General features: G+C 36.8%; 2 protein-coding genes across 3 annotated transcripts in view; both read left to right on the top strand.

Moving 5' to 3' along the window:
* PEX13 (peroxisomal biogenesis factor 13) overlaps window positions 1–9,955 on the top strand; it is a 37,283-nt gene extending 27,328 nt beyond the window's left edge. Inside the window, exons 3-4 of the mRNA XM_081254741.1 lie at window positions 3,714–3,839; window positions 6,187–9,955. Coding sequence (XP_081110867.1) covers window positions 3,714–3,839; window positions 6,187–6,485 — 425 coding nt within the window. The 3' untranslated portion in view covers window positions 6,486–9,955. The remainder of the gene's footprint in view (window positions 1–3,713; window positions 3,840–6,186) is intronic.
* Window positions 9,956–16,357: 6,402 nt separating this feature from the next.
* Window positions 16,358–19,649, top strand: part of SANBR (SANT and BTB domain regulator of CSR) — a 68,220-nt gene continuing 64,928 nt past the window's right edge. For both annotated transcript variants that reach the window (XM_081254623.1, XM_081254622.1), the window contains exon 1: window positions 16,358–16,472. The gene's annotated coding sequence lies outside the window, so the exon portion shown is untranslated. The remainder of the gene's footprint in view (window positions 16,473–19,649) is intronic.

Raw genomic sequence — 19,649 nt, 5'->3', positions numbered from 1 at the left:
TGGGATCTTCCTGGACCAGGGCTTGAGCCTGTGTCCCCTGCATTGGCAGGCGGATTCTCAACCATTGCGCCACCAGGGAAGTCCTCCTTTGGTTTTTAAGTAAAAATAAAAGACACATTTTTCATTTTCACCAAGAACTTTATTGAACAACATATTCACCATTTTGTTCCACTACCTTCTGCCATTTTTCAGGCAACTTCATAATTCCATCCTCCCAAAACTTTTTATCTTTTTGAGCAAAGAACTGTTCCAGGTGCCTTTTACAGTCTGCCAGGGAATTGAAATTTTTTCCATTTAGAGAATTTTGTGGAGACTGAAATAAATGGAAATCTGAATGAAGGTGCCATGTCTGGTGAATACCGTGGATAAATCAGAACTTCCCAGCCAAGCTCTAACAGCTTTTGCCTGGCCATCAAAGAAACATGTGGTCTTGCATTATCCTGATGGATGATTATGTGTTTTCTGTTGACTAATTCCGGACGATTTTCATAGAGTGCTGCTTTCAGTTGGTCTAATTGGGAGCAGTACTTCTTGGAATTAATCGTTTGGTTTTCCTCAAGGAGCTCATAATAGAGGACTCCCTTCCAATCCCACCTTATGCACAACATCACTTTCTTTGTTTTTTTTTTCTTTTTTTAATATTTGTTTATTTATTTTTATTTGGTTGCACCGGCTCTTAGTTGCAGCTCACGGGCTCCTTAGTTGCGGCTCACCCACCCCTTAGTTGCAGCACATGGGGTCCTTAGTTGTGGCATGTGAACTCTTAGTTGTGGCATGCATGTGGGATCTAGTTCCCTGACCAGGGATCAAACCCGGGCCCCCTGCATTGGGAGTGTGGAGTCTTAACCACCATGCCACCAGAGAGGTCCCAACATCACCTTCTTTGGATGAAGACCAGCCTTTGGTGGTGGTTCATTTCACATGCCCCACGATCTCTTCTGTTCCACATTATTGTACAGTATCCACTTTTCATCACCTATCATAATTTGTTTTAAAAACGGAACATTTTCATTACGTTTAAGTAGAGAATCACATGTGGAAATATGGTCAAGAAGGTTTTTTTCACTTAACTTACATGGAACCCGAACATCAAAGCGATTAACATAACCAAGCTGGTGCAAATGATTTTCAGCCTTTGCTTTGGGTATTTTGAGTATGTCAGCTATCTCCCACGTGGTGTAACATTGATTGTTCTCAATTAATGTCTCAGTTTGATGGGTATCAACTTCAACTGGTCTACCCGACCGTGGAGCATCATCCAACGAGAAATCTCCAGCACGAAACTTCGCAAACCACTTGTGACATGTTCGATCAGTCACAGCACCTTCTCCATACACTGCACAAATCTTTTTTTGCACTTCAGTTGTGTTTTTACCTTTCTTGAAATAATAAAGCATAATATGCTGAAAATGTTGCTTTTTTCCTTCCATCCTCAATATTAAAATGGCTACACAAAAATTCACCAATTTTGATGTTTTTTTTTCTGATATAACAGCTGTCACAAAACAGTCTAACAAAATTGTTTTAAATGAAGTTAAAGACAACTAAGCACTACTAGAGCCATCTTACAGAAAAAACCAAACTCTTTGGCCAACCCAGTACATCAACATTACCAGACTGAGCACTCATCACAATATTCCCAACTCACAGGAAGTCAACAGTCAGAAAAATTAGAAAATTTAAAATGGAATAGCTCATCATAGCAGAATTTCCTTACCCAAAAGGGGTCAAGAGCAGCCACCGCAATGAGAAGCCTGTGCACTGCAACAAAGAATAGCCCCTGCTCACCGCAACTAGAGAAAGCACACACGCAGCAACGAAGACTCAACGCAGCCATAAACAAATAAATAAGCAAAAGAAGAAAAAATGAGCCTGCAACCAAAATAAGTTTCTGAGAGGCTCACTTGTCAGATTAGCAAGGAAATCTGTTTACCAGTGGTTATTGCAACAGTCAAGGAAATGTGTCAGAGAAAGTAAACTTGTTTAAGACTGTTAACCTTTCAGGGAGAACAGTTTATCTTAAAGAGTATTTGAAACATCATTTTAATAGTCATTTTAAAACAAGGCAGATGAGTTCAAATGGATTTACTTGGCTCATGATGACCCAATAGATATTGTTACTGCTCAGTGGTTTATTGGAAGAGTCAGTGTTGAATTTGAAGTGGCTGAATATTTTCAAAGAATTTGGAAAAAAACACTAATCTGCAAAGATGTGTTGTGACTGATGGTGGTAAAAATTTGTGTGGAACAGAAAAAGGCTTAGTTGGACAAAATTTACAGAGTTTTGAAAATATAAGGTTTTTAAAGCCTATAGTTATTCATTGTATTCTTCATCAGCAGGTACATTGCAGAAAATATTTGAATTTATCATGTGTTACTGAATTAGTAATGTCAAAGGTGAACTTCAGTCACCCTTGTGGACATAACTATTGTCAGTTCTGTGAATTTTTGTCAGAAGTAGAAGCTGAAGATCCTGACTTGCCCTACCACACAGCAGTTAGATGGCTGAGCAGTCAGTGGTTACGTTTTATTACTCTTTTTGAGAGATCAAGGCCGAGACTGAAATTTTTCTGAAAAACAGGAACCACCATCAGCCACTCTTAGAAAATGTTTAATGGCTTTGGAAATCAGCTTTTGCTGCAGATTTGGTAATCTTCTTAATGCATTCAACCTAAAACTATAAGGCAGAATAGCAATTATATTGTGAAAGTTACATTGGAGTGAAGTTATTTTGACAACAACTAATATTGTTTGAATCACAAGTAATGTCACACTGCTTTATATATTCCCCACCCAGGTTGTCAAAAGTTAAAGAAATAAGATTTCCTTTCCCACATAAGTTTGCAGCAGATAGACTTTTCAAGCTCAAACTACAATTCAGAAGTGTTTTGGACCTCCATGCAAGTGCGAAGGAAATGTCCATATTTCAAAATCCATTTAACTGCCATTGAGGAGTTTCCATTTAGTCTTCATTTGGAAGTGATTAATATCTAATGTAAGGACATGTTAAAAGGTTAATATCGAAGGAATTTAACAGAATTCTACTCTATTCATCTTCTTAGGATGAATATGCTCAATTAAAACCACATGTTCAATGTATTGATATCAGAATTTGGCAATACATATCTATGTGAAAAAACATTTTCAAAATGAAATACCTCAAATCTCATTACAAATTAGCATTAACAGATGAATATTTGCAATTGATATTGATGATAGAAAACACTACCTTTGAACCCCAAATTAAGTGAAATACTATCCTATCCCAAAAAGATTCCATTCTTTGTAGTAGACCTATATTACAAAAAAAGAATTCAGTTGTTATATTTTGAATTTTTCATTAAATTTATGGAAAATTTTTTTCTCTCTTTATATAAGAAACTACACAACATGTTCAATTTTGCCTCATGGCCTGCAAAGCCTAAAATATTTACTATCAAAAATCTTTTTACTCTACAAAAAAATTGCTGACCCCTGGCTTAAAGTAAGGGAACTAGAATTTAGAGCTTAAAGAATAGGAAAAAGTTTATAATAGGTATCGTAATGAACATATTGTTGATTTTACGTAGTGTTAATTGTGGAATTTACTTTGGGGGGAACTTTTCTCTTGGCAAATAAGTTTATACAGTTTGCAAAACATAGCCCCTGAAATATCTTTTTTCTTTTTTTTTAAGTTTTACTAACCTAATCTTAATTCTTAATTTGGTTTATAGACAATACCAACTGGGCAAGTGGTGAGGATGACCATGTAGTCGCTAGAGCAGAATATGATTTTGTTGCTGTATCCGAAGAAGAAATTTCTTTCCGTGCTGGTGACATGCTAAACTTAGCTCTCAAAGGTAACAAAACATGAATAAATTGGAATTATCTGTGCATTTTTAGAATTTGTAAATGTAATATTAAAAACTGCATTAAAGGATCTTGGTCACTGTTAGTTAACTCAGAAGTAGTTACTAGGGTTTCTGTTTGTCAATGTAGACCTTCTAAATCTGGGGGAGTGGGAGAAAAATGTCCCAACAGAGTTGTTCCAATAATATTTCACTGAGATAAGGAAAGATTTTGTTTATATAATTTCTTCTAAACTCAAAACACTTTTAATCACCACCCAAAAACATGAGGTAAGTGCTAAGTGGAACAAATCTAATAAACCAAAGTAATTGTCTAGCATCATCTAAGCATCTCTGTTGGTCTTTTATTTCTGGGACTAGTATTGCTTTCTTTTTTACTTGAATAATGTTTACCTTAGAAACTTCAACATGAATATTGAGGAATTACTGTCATGATGTATTAAAGAACCTCAGCAAGAAATTTATAGGCATTCAGGTTAATTTTCAGACGAGGTCACTAATAGTTTTTAATGGCTCCAGACAAAACGGTCTTTTCCTCCACCTTTCCCCAGTAATGATCAGAATTTTTGTGGATTTACAAAAAAAAGATTTTTTGTGTATTTGTGGAGATTCAGGTTTGCTACAAAAAGTCATATTTTGTTGGTAAAGATACTAGTAACAATAATAACAGCTGTCATTTATAGACTGCTTAATATGTACTAGGGGGAATTCCCTGGCAGTCCAGTGGTTAGGACTCCACGCTCTCACTGCCAAGGGCCCAGGTTCAATCCCTGGTTGGGGAACTAAGATCCCGCAAGCCATGGGGCGGCCAAAAAAAAGGAAAAAAAAATGTACTAGTCACTGTACTTTACATATTTCATTTAAACCTTATAATAATGCTGTAAAGTGAGTACTGTTATTATCCTGTTCCTGGTTTACACATGAGGAAAGTGAGACAGAATGAGAAAATTGTCCAGTGTGTAGGAGCTGGACTATGAACCTAGGTTTATCTGACTTCAGAACCTGTATTTTTAACCACTTTGGCTGATTTCCATGTGACCTATTAGTGGAAACTTTAGCCTTTTATTGGTGTTAGTCACTCTTTACATAAGGGAAAAATACCTTCAATGTTCAGATCATTAGTTTAATGTGTAAATAATTGAAAATTTTGGATCAAATTTGCTAAATCTCTGCCTCATCTCTTCACACACAAAACCTAGGCTTCCAAGAAAATTTTTTAAATAAATAATAAAATAAAATGTAACTTTTCAAAAATCCTGGCTTTTAGGTATTATATTCATGTTTCTCTTCTGGTGAAAATAGTAACTTACTATTTTAGATTTCAAAAGAATTATTTCTTTTTAAGATTTATTGTTAGAGGAAAATACAGATAATAGTTTTTATAAATCTAATTAAAGAATAAAGATCAAATGTGGTTTCTTTCAACTAAATTATAATATTCCAGAAAAATTTTATATCTCAGATTATTCTTCAACTAATAGTGCCATTTAACACTTTGGCTTTGCTTTGTTGCTTTCCTCCATTGCTCAAGTAAAATATGTGTGGGCATTTAGAACAAAATCAGTCACAGACATGATAAATTTAACTTTTTTTTTTATCATAGAGTAGTATTAAACATGAAAATGTCATATTGTGCCTAAATTACAGTGTTGAACTAAAACTTAACAGTTAAACAGGTTTTTAAAGACATGGATAAAATAGGTGGGAGAATATCAAAATACAAAATTGAATATTTAAATAATCTTTCCTACTTTAAGCTTAGAGTATTGCCTTTAACTTTTTGTTATGTGGCTATAGGTAACTGAGGTCTTCAATTTTTGCCCACCTTGGATTAAAATTAACATTCACTGCCCTTCAGGATTATACATCACAATCATATGGAATGAATTTTATATTTCAGCCAAAAATATATAAAGAAAGCTGCCTTATGTAAATGTATATATTTATTTTCTATACTTACCCCTAATTTATCCTATTGAGAAGTAATGAGATATTCATTCCTTAAATTTCAATTTAAAATATGAAAGACATTGATGTTAATTTTCATCTTTTGATAGAACTGAATCTTTTTACTCTATGAATGCACCAACCGATGTAAACTTCATGTTCTTCAAGGCTGAAAAAATATTTAGTAAATATAAAATTAAAAGTGTAAGTTATAAGAAGGGATCCTAGAATTAAACCTACTCATCTTGATTTTTTTAATATTCATGTACACTATTTGTTTATGTACTTATTATGTAAGTGTAACAGAGATTTTACTTAACATTTTATAATCAATATTCTGTTGGACCCTCAAAGTATGTGATAATTACAAGGCTGTCTTTTCTTCCATCAGAACAGCAACCCAGAGTGCGTGGTTGGCTTCTGGCCAGTCTTGATGGTCAAACAACAGGACTTATACCTGCTAATTATGTCAAAATTCTTGGTAAAAGAAGAGGTAGAAAAACAGTGGAATCCAGTAAAATTTGCAAGCAGCAACAGTCTTTTACCAACACAACACTAATTAAAGGAGCAACAGCTGCTGATTCTTTGGATGAACAGGAAGCTGCCTTTGAATCTGTTTTTGTTGAAACTAATAAGGTTCCAGTTGCACTTGATTCCACTGGGAAAAATGGAGATAAACAAGATCTTTGATAACTTTCATGTTTACCTGCAGCTGAACTATATACTTCAGAGTACTTTTAAAAAATTTCTTCTTACAAAGAAATTATTCTTCAATCCAATGAAAACATTTGTTAATGGCTATTCCAGATGTTTTGCTGCTAGAAATTATTAAAGTTGTACACTAGTATGTTGGTCTAGTGACCTGGTTACATTTTACGAGTTGTTATTGGACCATGAGGATATTTGTTTTACCTAGATTTTAAGATTATGGAGACTATCATTTTCATCTTATTTAAAATCCTGTGTTTATTGAAAGAATAAGATTCACGAACTATAGAATACACAGTTTGCTACAGTAGGAATCACTAATGCATTTTAAAATTCTAGATTAATTGACTTGGAATCCTCAAAAGTTGAGTGACAGCATATAAATATCAGAACAGGCAAAAAGGCTAATTTTTCTACAAACAGAATAATAAAAATATTCTGATGTGTATTACATCCAGTATTGGGTTTGCTTTAGGCAGTAGTAATATGTTTTCACCCACCGACAATTGATACTTTTATCTTTTATTGTATTTTTTAAAAATTTATCTTCGAAAAGTCACTAGAAGCATTGTGAAGGAAATGGTTCCAGAGTGACATATAGCCCTAATAGTTTTCCCTGCTAATAAAGAGGCTATAATTTATCTTTCTTACAGATTATTTCCATTTCTTCAGAGGATCATCTCCCTTTACAGTATGATTAGTTTTCATCCTGGGTGAATCAGAATACATATATGAAAGATTTACTTTGTTTTCCTCCAGCCAAGACTCAAGTCCTTTGAGTTTCCAACTCAGTTCTAGCAGCAACGATTTTAAATCTTTTCATAGATTCTCTGCTTCTACCTAATTAACTTTTTAAAATTCCATATTCAGGCTGTTCTTTAAACATTGAGAGTGTGTCACATTGGGTACACATTTCTTTTAGGTTTGGTTTTTACTACTGAGACTATAAATACAATGCTGAATTGCCATTTAGAATATGATAGTGCTATTTGACTTGTTTTTTGTTTAATAATGATTTTAAATCTAGTTAAATTTCAGAACACTGAATATTCCCCCACAAAACTGGAAAATTCATGTACTTGCTGTGATCATACTACAAAAATAATACTATCAGGAATACAGGGTACAATAATACATTTACATATATTGTTGAAAACTTGGAATTATTTGATAAAGATTTTGATTTAGTATTTTTATCTTTCTTCTTACAGACTTTATGTTCAACAAGTAAGTAATTCTAGAACAGTTCAAACTAAAACATTAGGAACCAAGTATGTGTATAATCAACATAGAATTTTACTAAAGGCTTCTTGGGAATCTCTCTTTTGAGACAATATAATAAGTAATATATCATTTAAAATACAAATGTTGACCCCATGCAGAAAAAGTAATAAGATAGTAAAATCTGTTTATCTTAGGCATGTTTTTCTAACACCCGGTTCTTCAAACCTTCAAGTTAAGGAGATTGAGTTACTTATATATTATTTTCCATTTGTGTTCTACAATTAGAGGTTCTGCTTTGTTTGTTAGAAAGTAATTTATGGAAATTTTGTTATTGAAACAATTTTTGATAAATTATTAAATTTGGCATTGAGACATCTAAATTGAATACTAGAAGTGAAGTAGAGGTGAAATGTTGAGTCGGCGCTATTTAGATTAGAAAAGGTGGGTCTTTAAGATAGTACTTGTGATTGCTATTAAAGATGTATAGAGAAAAGAGTATAGTACAGAATGAATGACAAAAATAATTTGACTTGGGACATCCCTGGTGGTCCAGTGGTTAAGACTCCAAGCTTCCAATGCAGAGGGCACGGGTTCCATCCCTGGTGGTCGGGAAACTAAGATCCCACATGCCTGCATGGCATGACCAAAAAAAGAAAAAAACTGACTTTTCTTAGGGTGTTTTGGTTTTGTTTTGTTTGTTTGTTTTTGGTTAAGAATGCTAAATTGCAATGTATATTATCTGACTGGTAACTATTTGTGTCTGAAAATTCCTTTTCTATTAAGAATCTAGAAAAGGAATTTAGGACTAGAATAAGCAGAGAAATTTTGTAACCTTTTTTAGATGACTAAATGTAATGTTTAAGGCTCTAATATTGTTATTTTTAGGAACTTATTTAAGTACTGCTACTTTACAGAAATTACTAACTGAAACTAAAACACTTGCAATTAAGTAAAATAATAAATCACAAGTTACAACAAGAAAACAGGTTTCATTTAAAATTTTTTTCTGATTGTAGTTTATCAGTGTAGAAAGGAAAAGGTAAGAGGACTATAAATTTTCATGTTTTAACATTTCATTTAGGTACTTGATTTAGTCTATCAGTGTGTCATAATTATATATTTACTTGAATACTGCTGTCCTTTATCTTGTGCTTTCTTTAGTAGAAAAAAGAATTATATTAAATGCAGTTAAAATTTTATTTTTAATAGATTGTGAAGTTACTTTTACTGGACAAATAAAAATATATTAAACTTGATTGACATTTTTTGAAGACAAACTGTTAACTCTTTTTTCAGGATTGCAATTAATGTAAAAGTCTGTATTTTTCTTCATATCATTGTGTATATTAACTACTGCAAACCAGTGTGTCTGCTCTATTTCCTTGTGATTTAAAGAAAATATTAAATTTACATTTATATAAAAATTATCTAGAAGGTGAGTTAAATAAAAATAAGGCCTCAAATCTAGGTTTTGGGAGACCTAGATTCTAGTCTGGACACCACTACTCACTTACTGTAAGATTATTTTTCAGTTTCCTCATTGATAACATTGGAGATAGCTACTACATCTGCCTCATATGAGAATGCTTTTTTTAAAATATGAAGCACAGTCAAAAGTAAGAGATTATGACAACTACTTATTTGTAATTTTTTCCATGTATATTTAAACTTCTTACATCCTATTAAAATGTCACAAGGTATTTATATCAATGTAAAATTTCAGATTCACACATAATCAAAAATTAAAATTAGTTCACTTGTACTTATAACTTTGCCCAAAATGTAATTTAAAATTATTTTGCTGAATACCAGAACAGCCTAGAAAAATGCAGTGGATTATTCAACACAAGGAAATTTTGTTTTTTAAGCATTGCCTTTAAGTGTCCTTTCATATTGTATGTTGTTTTAATTTAGCTTATCTTATTTGGGAGAATGAACTGTTTCTTTTGAAGACAGCTAACTCACAAATCCTATGGGGTACTTACTCTATTATGCCCTATGGATAGTTTTTCACATTTAATGAAGAAATGTTTTAGTCTAACTTAACTGTGTTTCTCTCCTCTTATAAATCGTTTCTTTTTTTAAGGATTTCATGTGCTCAGCATTGACTCAATCTTTGATTATACTCTTTATTAATGACAGCAGTATCATTGGTCTAGAAAACCTACACTTTTGTTCTACTTCATTTTACCTTAATAGTTTTTCTTCATCTCCTGCCTGCAATACCATACTCCCCACTCTCTACTATATTTAATGTTTATCCTTCCAAGCCATCTACCAAATTTTTGATACATTTCTTTGAAAAACCATATAATAACATTTATTTTGTATAACTTTTAAATTTTATATAAATGATATGGTATAAATTTCATTTTGCTTCTAACTTTTATAAAATAGTAAGTTTTTTTTTTTTTTTTTTTTTTTTTTTTTGCGTCTACCTCCCTCCAACCCTCCCTATCCCACCCCTCTAGGTGGTCACAAAGCACCGAGCTGATCTCCCTGTGCTATGCGGCTGCTTCCCACTAGCTGTCTATTTTACATTTGGTAGTGTATATATGTCCATGCCACTCTCTCACTTTGTCCCAGCTTACCCTTCCCCCTCCCCGTATTCTCAAGTCCATTCTCTAGTAGGTCTGCGTCTTTATTCCCATCTTGCCCCTAGGTTCTTCATGACCTTTTTTTTTTTTAGATTCTATATATATGTGTTAACATACGGTATTTGTTTTTCGCTTTCTGACTTACTTCACTCTGTGTGACAGTCTCTAGGTCCACCCACCTCACTACAAATAACTCAGTTTCATTCCTTTTTATGGCTGAGTAATATTCCATTGTGTATATGTGCCAGATCTTCTTTATCCATTCATCTCTCGACAGAAATTTAGGCTGCTTCCATGTCCTGGCTATTGTAAATAGAGCTACAATGAACATTGTGATACATGACTCTTTTTTTTTTCTTTTTTTTTTTTTAGTTTCTACTTTATAACAAAGTGAATCAGTCATACATATACATCTGTTCCCCCATCCCTTCCCTCTTGCGTCTCCCTCCCTCCCACCCTCCCTATCCCACCCCTCCAGGCGGTCACAAAGCACCGAGCTGATCTCCCTGTGCTATACGGCTGCTTCCCACTATCTATCTACCTTACGTTTGGTACTGTATATATGTCCATGCCTCTCTTTCGCTTTGTCACAGCTTACCCTTCCCCCTCCCCATATTCTCAAGTCCATTCTCAAGTAAGTCTGTGTCTTTATTCCTGTTTTACCCCTAGGTTCTTCATGACATTTTTTTTCTTAAATTCCATATATATGTGTTAGCATACGGTATTTGTCTTTCTCTTTCTGACTTACTTCACTCTGTATGACAGACTCTAGGTCTATCCACCTCATTACAAATAGCTCAGTTTCATTTCTTTTTATGGCTGAGTAATATTCCATTGTATATATGTGCCACATCTTCTTTACCCATTCATCCGATGATGGACACTTAGTTGTTTCCAGCTCCAGGCTATTGTGAATAGAGATGCAATGAACATTTTGGTACATGTCTCTTTTTGAATTATGGTTTTCTCAGGGTATATGCCTAGTAGTGGGATTGCTGGGTCATATGGTAGTTCTATTTGTAGTTTTTTAAGGAACCTCCATACTGTTCTCCATAGTGGCTGTACCAATTCACATTCCCACCAGCAGTGCAAGAGTGTTCCCTTTTCTCCACACCCTCTCCAGCATTTATTGTTTCTAGAATTTTTGATGATGGCCATTCTGACTGGTGTGAGATGATATCTCATTGTAGTTTTGATTTGCATTTCTCTAATGATTCATGATGTTGAGCATTCTTTCATGTGTTTGTTGGCAGTCTGTATATCTTCTTTGGAGAAATGCCTATTTAAGTCTTCTGCCCATTTTTGGATTGGCTTGTTTGTTTTTTTGCTATTGAGCTGCATGAGCGGCTTATAAATTTTGGAGATTAATCCTTTGTCAGTTGCTTCATTTGCAAATATTTTCTCCCATTCTGAGGGTTGTCTTTTGGTCTTGTTTATGGTTTCCTTTGCTGTGCAAAAGCTTTTAAGTTTCATTAGGTCCCATGTGTTTATTTTTGTCTTTATTTCCATTTCTCTAGGAGGTGGGTCAAAAAGGATCTTGCTGTGATTTATGTCATAGAGTGTTCTGCCTATGTTTTCCTCTAAGAGTTTGATAGTGTCTGGCCTTACATTTAGGTCTTTAATCCATTTTGAGCTTATTTTTGTGTATGGTGTTAGGGAGTGATCTAATCTCGTACTTTTACATGTCCCTATCCAGTTTTCCCAGCACCACTTATTGAAGAGACTGTCCTTTCTCCACTGTACATTCCTGCCTCCTTTATCAAAGATAAGGTGACCATATGTCCGTGGGTTTATCTCTGGGCTTTCTATCCTGTTCCATTGATCTATCTTTCTGTTTTTGTGCCAGTACCATACTGTCTTGATTACTGTAGCTTTGTAGTATAGTCTGAAGTCAGGGAGCCTGAGTCCTCCAGCTCCATTTTTCGTTCTCAAGATTGCTTTGGCTATTCGGGGTCTTTTGTGATTCCATACAAATTGTGAAATTTTTTGCTCTAGTTCTGTGAAAAATGCCAGTGGTAGTTTGATAGGGATTGCATTGAATCTGTAGATTGCTTTGGGTAGTAGAGTCATTTTCACAATGTTGATTCTTCCAATCCAAGAACATGGTACATCTCTCCATCTATTTGTATCATCTGTAATTTCTTTCATCAGTGCCTATTTATTATTGATCATTTATTATGCCCTTTATTTAAGTATGCTATGTTAACGTCTACAAGAACTCAAATATCTGCAGTCCTTGGAAGTTAAAATGCTTATTGCTTGTGCTGACTCTCACACATAGTATCTGACCTCTTCACATTTATGGTGCCCTTTATGAGTTCACTGCTTGTTAATCTGTAAATTCCACAGGCCAAAACTGGGTAAGGCTTGACTGCAGAGGATTCACTTTTGCCTCTGCTGGTATAATAGAGGCATCATTATTTTGGGACCATTTCAGTCCTTCCTTGAAGGTCTTGAGTAACTGTAGGGGATAGTTAATTTCCCCGCACACTCACTCTACTTCTGAGCCAAAGCTCAGAATCCTCACAGCTAAGTTGCTATGGGCATCCACCTCTCGGGACACTCATACCCCTGTCTTCTGCCTGCAGTTTCCACCAGTTTTGATGGATTTTGCCTCTCCCCCTACTTCATATGAGATCAGTAGTGTGTTAATGTGTGTTTCCCAGCCAGAGTCTTACTTGTTCAGCAGGAGAGTTTCATGTGTAGCCCACCACAATGCCAAAAGTAGAAGTTCCCTCCAATTTCCAGACTCTCATAAACAGCTATTTCAAATTTTACATTGTGGAACATCCAATATATCTGTGTTTTTGTTTCTTTGAGACTTTTTTGTAAAACTAACATTTACTTTATAAAAACTAATCCTTACATTGAAATTAACTGGGAATCTCAATATCCCCAATGGAACATGAGGAGAAACCAGGAATGAAGAAACAATATTCATACCAGAAAGTAAATAAAGCATAATTTCTATTAGTAAACTTAATAAACCAGCAAGCATGTATATTTCACCTTATTTTTCTCATTTGCCAGAGATCTTCACAGGCCCTTAAATTAAGACAGATATTTGGAAACTTTTGCTTTAAGATTTAGGAAGATTCCTAAGTGCCTTCTGGCTCATCAAAGGAAAGTCAGATACATTTATAATAGTGTAGTTTTATGTATTTTTTATAGTCGATGGCAATATTCTTTGAAATTCTTTGAAAACTATTCATCCATGTATGTTCAACCATATATGATAAGGCAACTAAACTCATAAATTGATTGGAAAACCCCGCTTCTTAACCATTGTATTAATGATTAAACATTTAATGCTTTACTCTTTTTCCATTTGTATGTGAAATAATAAAATTTTTAAAGCCAGCAAAAATTAATTTCTTGATATGAATGGTTAACACGTTTTCTAACTGAAACTTGGTAATATTTATAAAGTTCAAAATAATATCTACTTTATTGAGTCGTTGAGAGGTCTAAAGGATACTCTGTGTTAAGCAAAGTACGTAGCATATAATAAGGGCTCTTGTTAAAGGTGATAAGTACTTCTTAATAACCATGTTATCAAGATGCAGTTTTGAATCAGGAGCTGTCTTTAAGGACTAAGGACCTGCTCAGGGGATCAGGTGGAATGGTGCGCTTGGAACAGAGATGTTCTCTAGTAGCATTCTATTAGAAGAGTGGGAAATTATCTCTACCTGTTACTAGCACAGGTACTGATGGACAAGGGGAAAAGTTATTGTTCAGGAGTAAGCAGTCAAGATTCTACAATGTTGAGCGTAGAACTGCCACACACATAGAACATATGTGTGGACTATGTATATATCTGTACATACATACACAGATGGAGGACTTGCAGGCTGAGCATGTGGCATATCAATTTAAGTGGGTATTGTGAACAGGGGCCTCTACTTTTTGGTAGTTGAAAAAAAAAAAAAGCTCTATGCTGGGATATAGTAACCATTGGAGACATTTTTGGGAAATGAACATGGCCTCCAACACATACCTTTTTAATTTCTTTCACGTCTTAAGGCAGATGAAGGAAATGTGCTTATAGATACCTATCTTTTACTTTTCCACATTAATTTTGTTTTTGTTGTTGTTTTATACAACCCTTTGCCTTATCATGAAGAAAGTCATGTTTAATTTTTTTTTTTTTTTTTTTGTGCAGTACGCGGGCTTCTCACTACTGTGGCCTCTCCCGTTGTGGAGCACAGGCTCTGGACGCGCAGGCTCAGCAGCCATGGCGCACGGGCCCAGCCGCTCCACGGCACGTGGGATCTTCCCGAACTGGGGCACGAACCCGTGTCCCCCGCATCGGCAGGCGGACTCTCAACCACTGCGCCGCCAGGGAAGCCCCATGTTTAATTTTAAATCATGTTCTCCAGTAATATTTGATGGCAGCTGGAGTACAAAAGATATTTGCATTTATTTTTATTGCCTTTTATCCATAAACATTTTTCCTTGATTATGTTTTTTGCAGTAATCAGTTCCTTTTTAGCTTCCCATTTCACTGTAGTTAAAAATATTTCAGGGAATTCCCTGGTGGTCCAGTGGTTAGGACTGCATGCCTCCACTGCAGGGGGCATGGGTTCAATCCCTAGTCAGGGAACTGAGATCCCCACAAGCTGGGTGGCATGGCAAAAAAACAGATAAAAATTTTTTAAAAAATTGATTCTAGTGAAGTCAGTAATAGAGGTCTGGGTAGCATATAATCCTAGAAACCAGGCTATTGTGTAGAGACTGCTAATTGGCCACCAATATTCACTCTCCTGTAATTTAAAAGTAGAACTCCCACCTTTTAATTGGCTACACAGCTGCTCAAGTGGATTCTACCTTTTCTAGCCTCCTCCCTTGTGATTATGTTGTAGCCACTGGGATAGAAGTGGAAGTGATGAATGTGACTTATGGATCATATCTTTAAAAGTATTGGGCATGCATTCCTTACCCTGTCTCGCACTCCTTCCGTGGGGTGTGGAAGTAAGAATGAGCCACCAGCAGCCATTTCAGAGGCCTGTTTAAGCGACTGTATTTTTGGTCTCTTTATTAAAGCAACTTAGTCTGTACTAAAACTAAGGGAGGGATAGATGATCTTATGATCACAAAAGGTTTAACTGGGTGAGGACAGGAAGTGTATTGAAGTCTTAAGTGAGATTGCCCATTCCACATAAAAGGCCTCAGGAAGGAACCCGTTGAACCTAATGAGTTTGCTCTTTGACTTTGGACAAGTCACTTAAAACTTTCTGTTTGGGCTTCCCTGGTGGTGCAGTGGTTGAGAGTCCGCCTGCCGATGCAGGGAACAGGGCTAGATCCCACATGTCGCGGAGCGGCTGGGCCCGTGAGCCATGGCCGCTGAGCCTGCGCGTCCGCAGCCTGTGCTCCGCGGCGGGAGAGGCCACAACAGTGAGAGGCCCGCGTACCGCAAATAAATAAATAAATAAAGGAACACTGACATGTAGCATTTACTCTACAAGACTGAACTTTATACATCTGACTAGGTTCCCAGCAGTAGTCACCACAATAACACACTTGCTGAACATATTAATGTATGAAAACTCAACCTGTAACCCAGAGCTATTTACATTTTTCAAGAGATGCCTCCTGATGAAGACAATGCTTCACCCTAGATTCTTTTGATGTCGCTCAGATCATGCAATTTTCCCATTCTACCTAAGCAGGTATACCAAAGACTCCAACAATTTCACCCATTTTTTTATCTGAGTTCTTCTATCTCCCCTACGTTCCCCTTTCTTCTGGACTCAGAGTTGATCATGTAAGTTCTGGCTCGGGGCATCTGGTTGCTAAGAAACAAGACGCTGGTAGGGTGGCACGCTGCACTGCGACTAGAGTGAATGCGAGGTGGGGCCGGGGAGGAGGAAGGCAAAGGCTAGGCGCAGCGGCCAGTCGCCGCCGCAGCTCCTCGGCTCCCTCCCTCCCTGCAGGAGCTTGTCGTTCATTGGCTGCGCCGCAGAGGCGCTGGCCTACGATTGGCTGGCGGCTTCGATCCCGCGCTCCCCCGCCCCGCGGAGCTGGTACCCTGCCGTCGCCTGCTAGCGGGCGGGGGTGGCTTGTGAGGGCGCCGCTGCCGGTTCATGGCGCGGGCGGTACCGGCCTCTGCAGGTGACGGAGGCGCAGCGAGGGCCGCCCCGGCGTAGAGGTGAGCGAGACGCCGAGGGGGCTCGGGTGCCGGTTGGGGGCGGGAAGTGTGGCGAGAGGCGGTACCGCTGGCAGCTAGCGGGTTCCCTCTGCGGCCTCCTCCCCTGGCGGCCGGGGTCCAGCTCGCCCAAAGTGCCTCCGAACGCCCCCACGCGCAACCCGCAGCCCGCCAGCCGTGCCTACTCCAGGTCCCCGAAGCCCGTCCAGCCCGCGAACCAGCTGAGGGAGCCCCAGCGTCTGCCTCCCGGCCTCGCCCCAGGTCCCTGCCCCGCATCTTCCCCTCCCTCGCCTAAGCTGCCCGCCCCGCGCCTTTGTCCGCCCCTCACCCGCTCAGCTCCCGGAGCTTCTGCCCCTACGGGGGAGGCGGGGAGACCGCGAAGGTCTGGGCTGCCCCAAGGACGTGCTGCGCAGCGAGCCTCTGGGCCGACGGTTTGCAGGGCTTTGGTCTATTCTTCCTAGGTTTCAGCTGTGATTTTATTTTCCCCTTCACGATGAAAGCCAGCTGCTTCCATTCTCATTCGTGGTCAGAAAGCCTGGGCACAAGGCTTCTACCCTAGTGCGGAATAACTCTGTTATCCCCCACCCTCTGTTATGCCAGAGGCCTTTGACCTGTCCTACTGGCCGCCGTCGCTTCCCATCTTCCTCTGCCCAGGGGAAGAAGTCTCTGTCTACAAGACCCTTTTTCTGTTTGAAAAAAATAAAACGAAAATACAGATGCCAGTCGTGGACCTCTGTTTGGTCTTAATTACATTGGTTTTATTAATACATTTAAATAAACTACGATTGTGGGAATGGGGGAGAGGACATGAGGTGTGTTCTTTAAAAGTGTAGAGTATTAAACAAATAGAATTTTTATTTTTGGTAAATAACACGTTTCACATTAAACTTTAACATCTTTTTCATGTTTTATCATGAATGGGCGTAGACCTAGTAATAGTGTAGTTTGAGCTTCAGACTTTTTCTTTTTGGCAGTTTTCGATAAGTCTATACTTCTTTTCCAGAATGGGAGGCACTGTGACAGCTACTCTGAGAGAATTTATTAAGGGTTATCCGTCAATGCTATACCTTTCATACTTACATTCTGACTCTAAGGGATGCTTTCTTGAACATTCGTTTAACTGGAATTAATACTGGGTAGTTTTCCCTTGCTTGATATGATTCAGTTGTATAAAGAAAATGTTAAAAGAAAAAAATTTTCATATTTAGATGATTTAAATTATTCTTAAATGTATATATTATAAATGAGTAGTATTATATTGGAAATACACATACAAGTTTTAATTATTTTATATGAACAGTGTATTTGATTAGCTAACAGGTGCCTGCACATTGTAGGCCACAATAAATATTTTAGAAGTTTTAAATGAATCTTTTTCGAAGTGAAGTAAAAAACAGCACCCACGTCCTTTCCCTGAATTCTGTTTCAGACTAATTTTTATTGAGGCCCAAACAAATTGTAATACAATACCCCATGCTCTAACATACTTCTCAAATTGCGTGGTATGAAAAGTGATGATGTGCTAGGCACACAAGTAGAGAACAGTGAAGTTCTGTAAAATCTATTTTCAACTGGTCTCAAGGCATTGTTTTACAGTTCTTAAACTAATTTTTGGAAATTTTTATGCCAATAATGGCCAAAATAGGAAAATAATAATAGCAACAATAAATTATTTATTGAGCACCTTTTGTATGCCAGGTAGTGTGTTATATATATTATCGAATCCTTACAATAACCTCAAAGGTAGGTATTATTTTCCTTACATTGTAGCCGAGACCACTGAAATCATAGGTTGTACTGCTGGAAATGGTAAACTAGATAAGAATCTAGATCTGACTTTCTACTCATTTTGTTGAGAGCATACTTCATTGGAAAGTTGCTGTCTCTCCTTTCATCTGTCACATTTATCTTTTTGAATCCATTTAATCTGAGGATTTTTGGAATGGTAACGTTACCACTACAAACATTATGTAGTACTATGTGCCAGGTAGTACTGTCCATATATGTCCTCAAAAGTATGTGGGCTAGCTACTATTTTTCTTTGTTTTACAGATGAGGAAACGGAGGCATAGAGATACGTAATCAGAACCAGATAATACCTTAAGTGGTAGAACCAGGACAAAAATTTGGGTAGTCTGGCTCCAGGGTCCATACCCAACACGATTCTGGCCCATCAACAAGGTACCTCTCTGGTTGCTAGGAACCTGGGATTTTTAGAGTGCTTAGTGTTTTTCTTTGTTTCTTTTTAATGTTCATGCAGAAACGTGTAGGATAACTTTATGATGTCTACCACCTGATGTCCTACATCAGTATTTTATGTAAATAATTACATAGTACTAATCATAGTTAACACTTAACTGAGAGCTTCTGCATTCCAACTCCCCTTTCCAACATTTAAACATCTCACATAATCCTTAGCAGGATCCTAGGAGGTTGATACTGTTATTTTATGTTGCATCACATTTGTAAGATGCTTTTATTGTCTTCAAAGTGCCTTCACAAAAATAATCCCTTTGATTATTTGTATGATGTCAAATAGAGGTATTACCAGCACTTAATTTTTATTGCAGAATTTCAGATGACTTGCCTTGACTAACTTGTGTGGAGTTAAAACTCAAACCAGAGCTTCAGACGCCTATGTTCATTGCTTTTTCCACTATACTGGTCTCTCAGTGGATCTTTGCTTTATACTTCTTGTCCTAAAATAGATAATATTTTTCCATAGGAACAGCTTATATTTGGAGATTATATTCCCAACCCAGATTCAACATCAGTTAAGTCATAGATATTACTAGCTGTAAATCTTTGTCATTATTTTCATCTGTAAATTTATGTTCTGACTTCATATATAATGCCTGGCACATGGTGAGGTCTCAGTAAATGTTAAATTTCTTTTTTTTTTAATTTCAGCTTTATTGAGATATAATCGACATAAATTCTCAAAATTTTCTAAATTTGAAGGGAGTAGCTTCTTTTTCTCTTCAATACCACAGCCTTCTCCCTCCCTTGCCTCACAAACAGCTTTCAAAATTGTTTCATTGAATCATAACTAACTTCAAAATGTTTAGACTCTCTATCTACCCTAAGCCATCATTCCCAACTGCTGTCTCCCCTATACTCTCCTTCTAGAATATAATGGAAAGAGCATGGATTTGAGAGTCAGTTTTACCTGGATTTGAG

This window comes from Mesoplodon bidens, assembly GCF_964165515.1.
Source record: "Mesoplodon bidens genome assembly, chromosome: 14".
NCBI classification, from domain to species: domain Eukaryota; kingdom Metazoa; phylum Chordata; class Mammalia; order Artiodactyla; family Ziphiidae; genus Mesoplodon; species Mesoplodon bidens.
The sequence above is the reverse complement of the archived record's forward strand: the minus strand, read 5'-3'. Positions and strand labels throughout refer to the sequence as shown.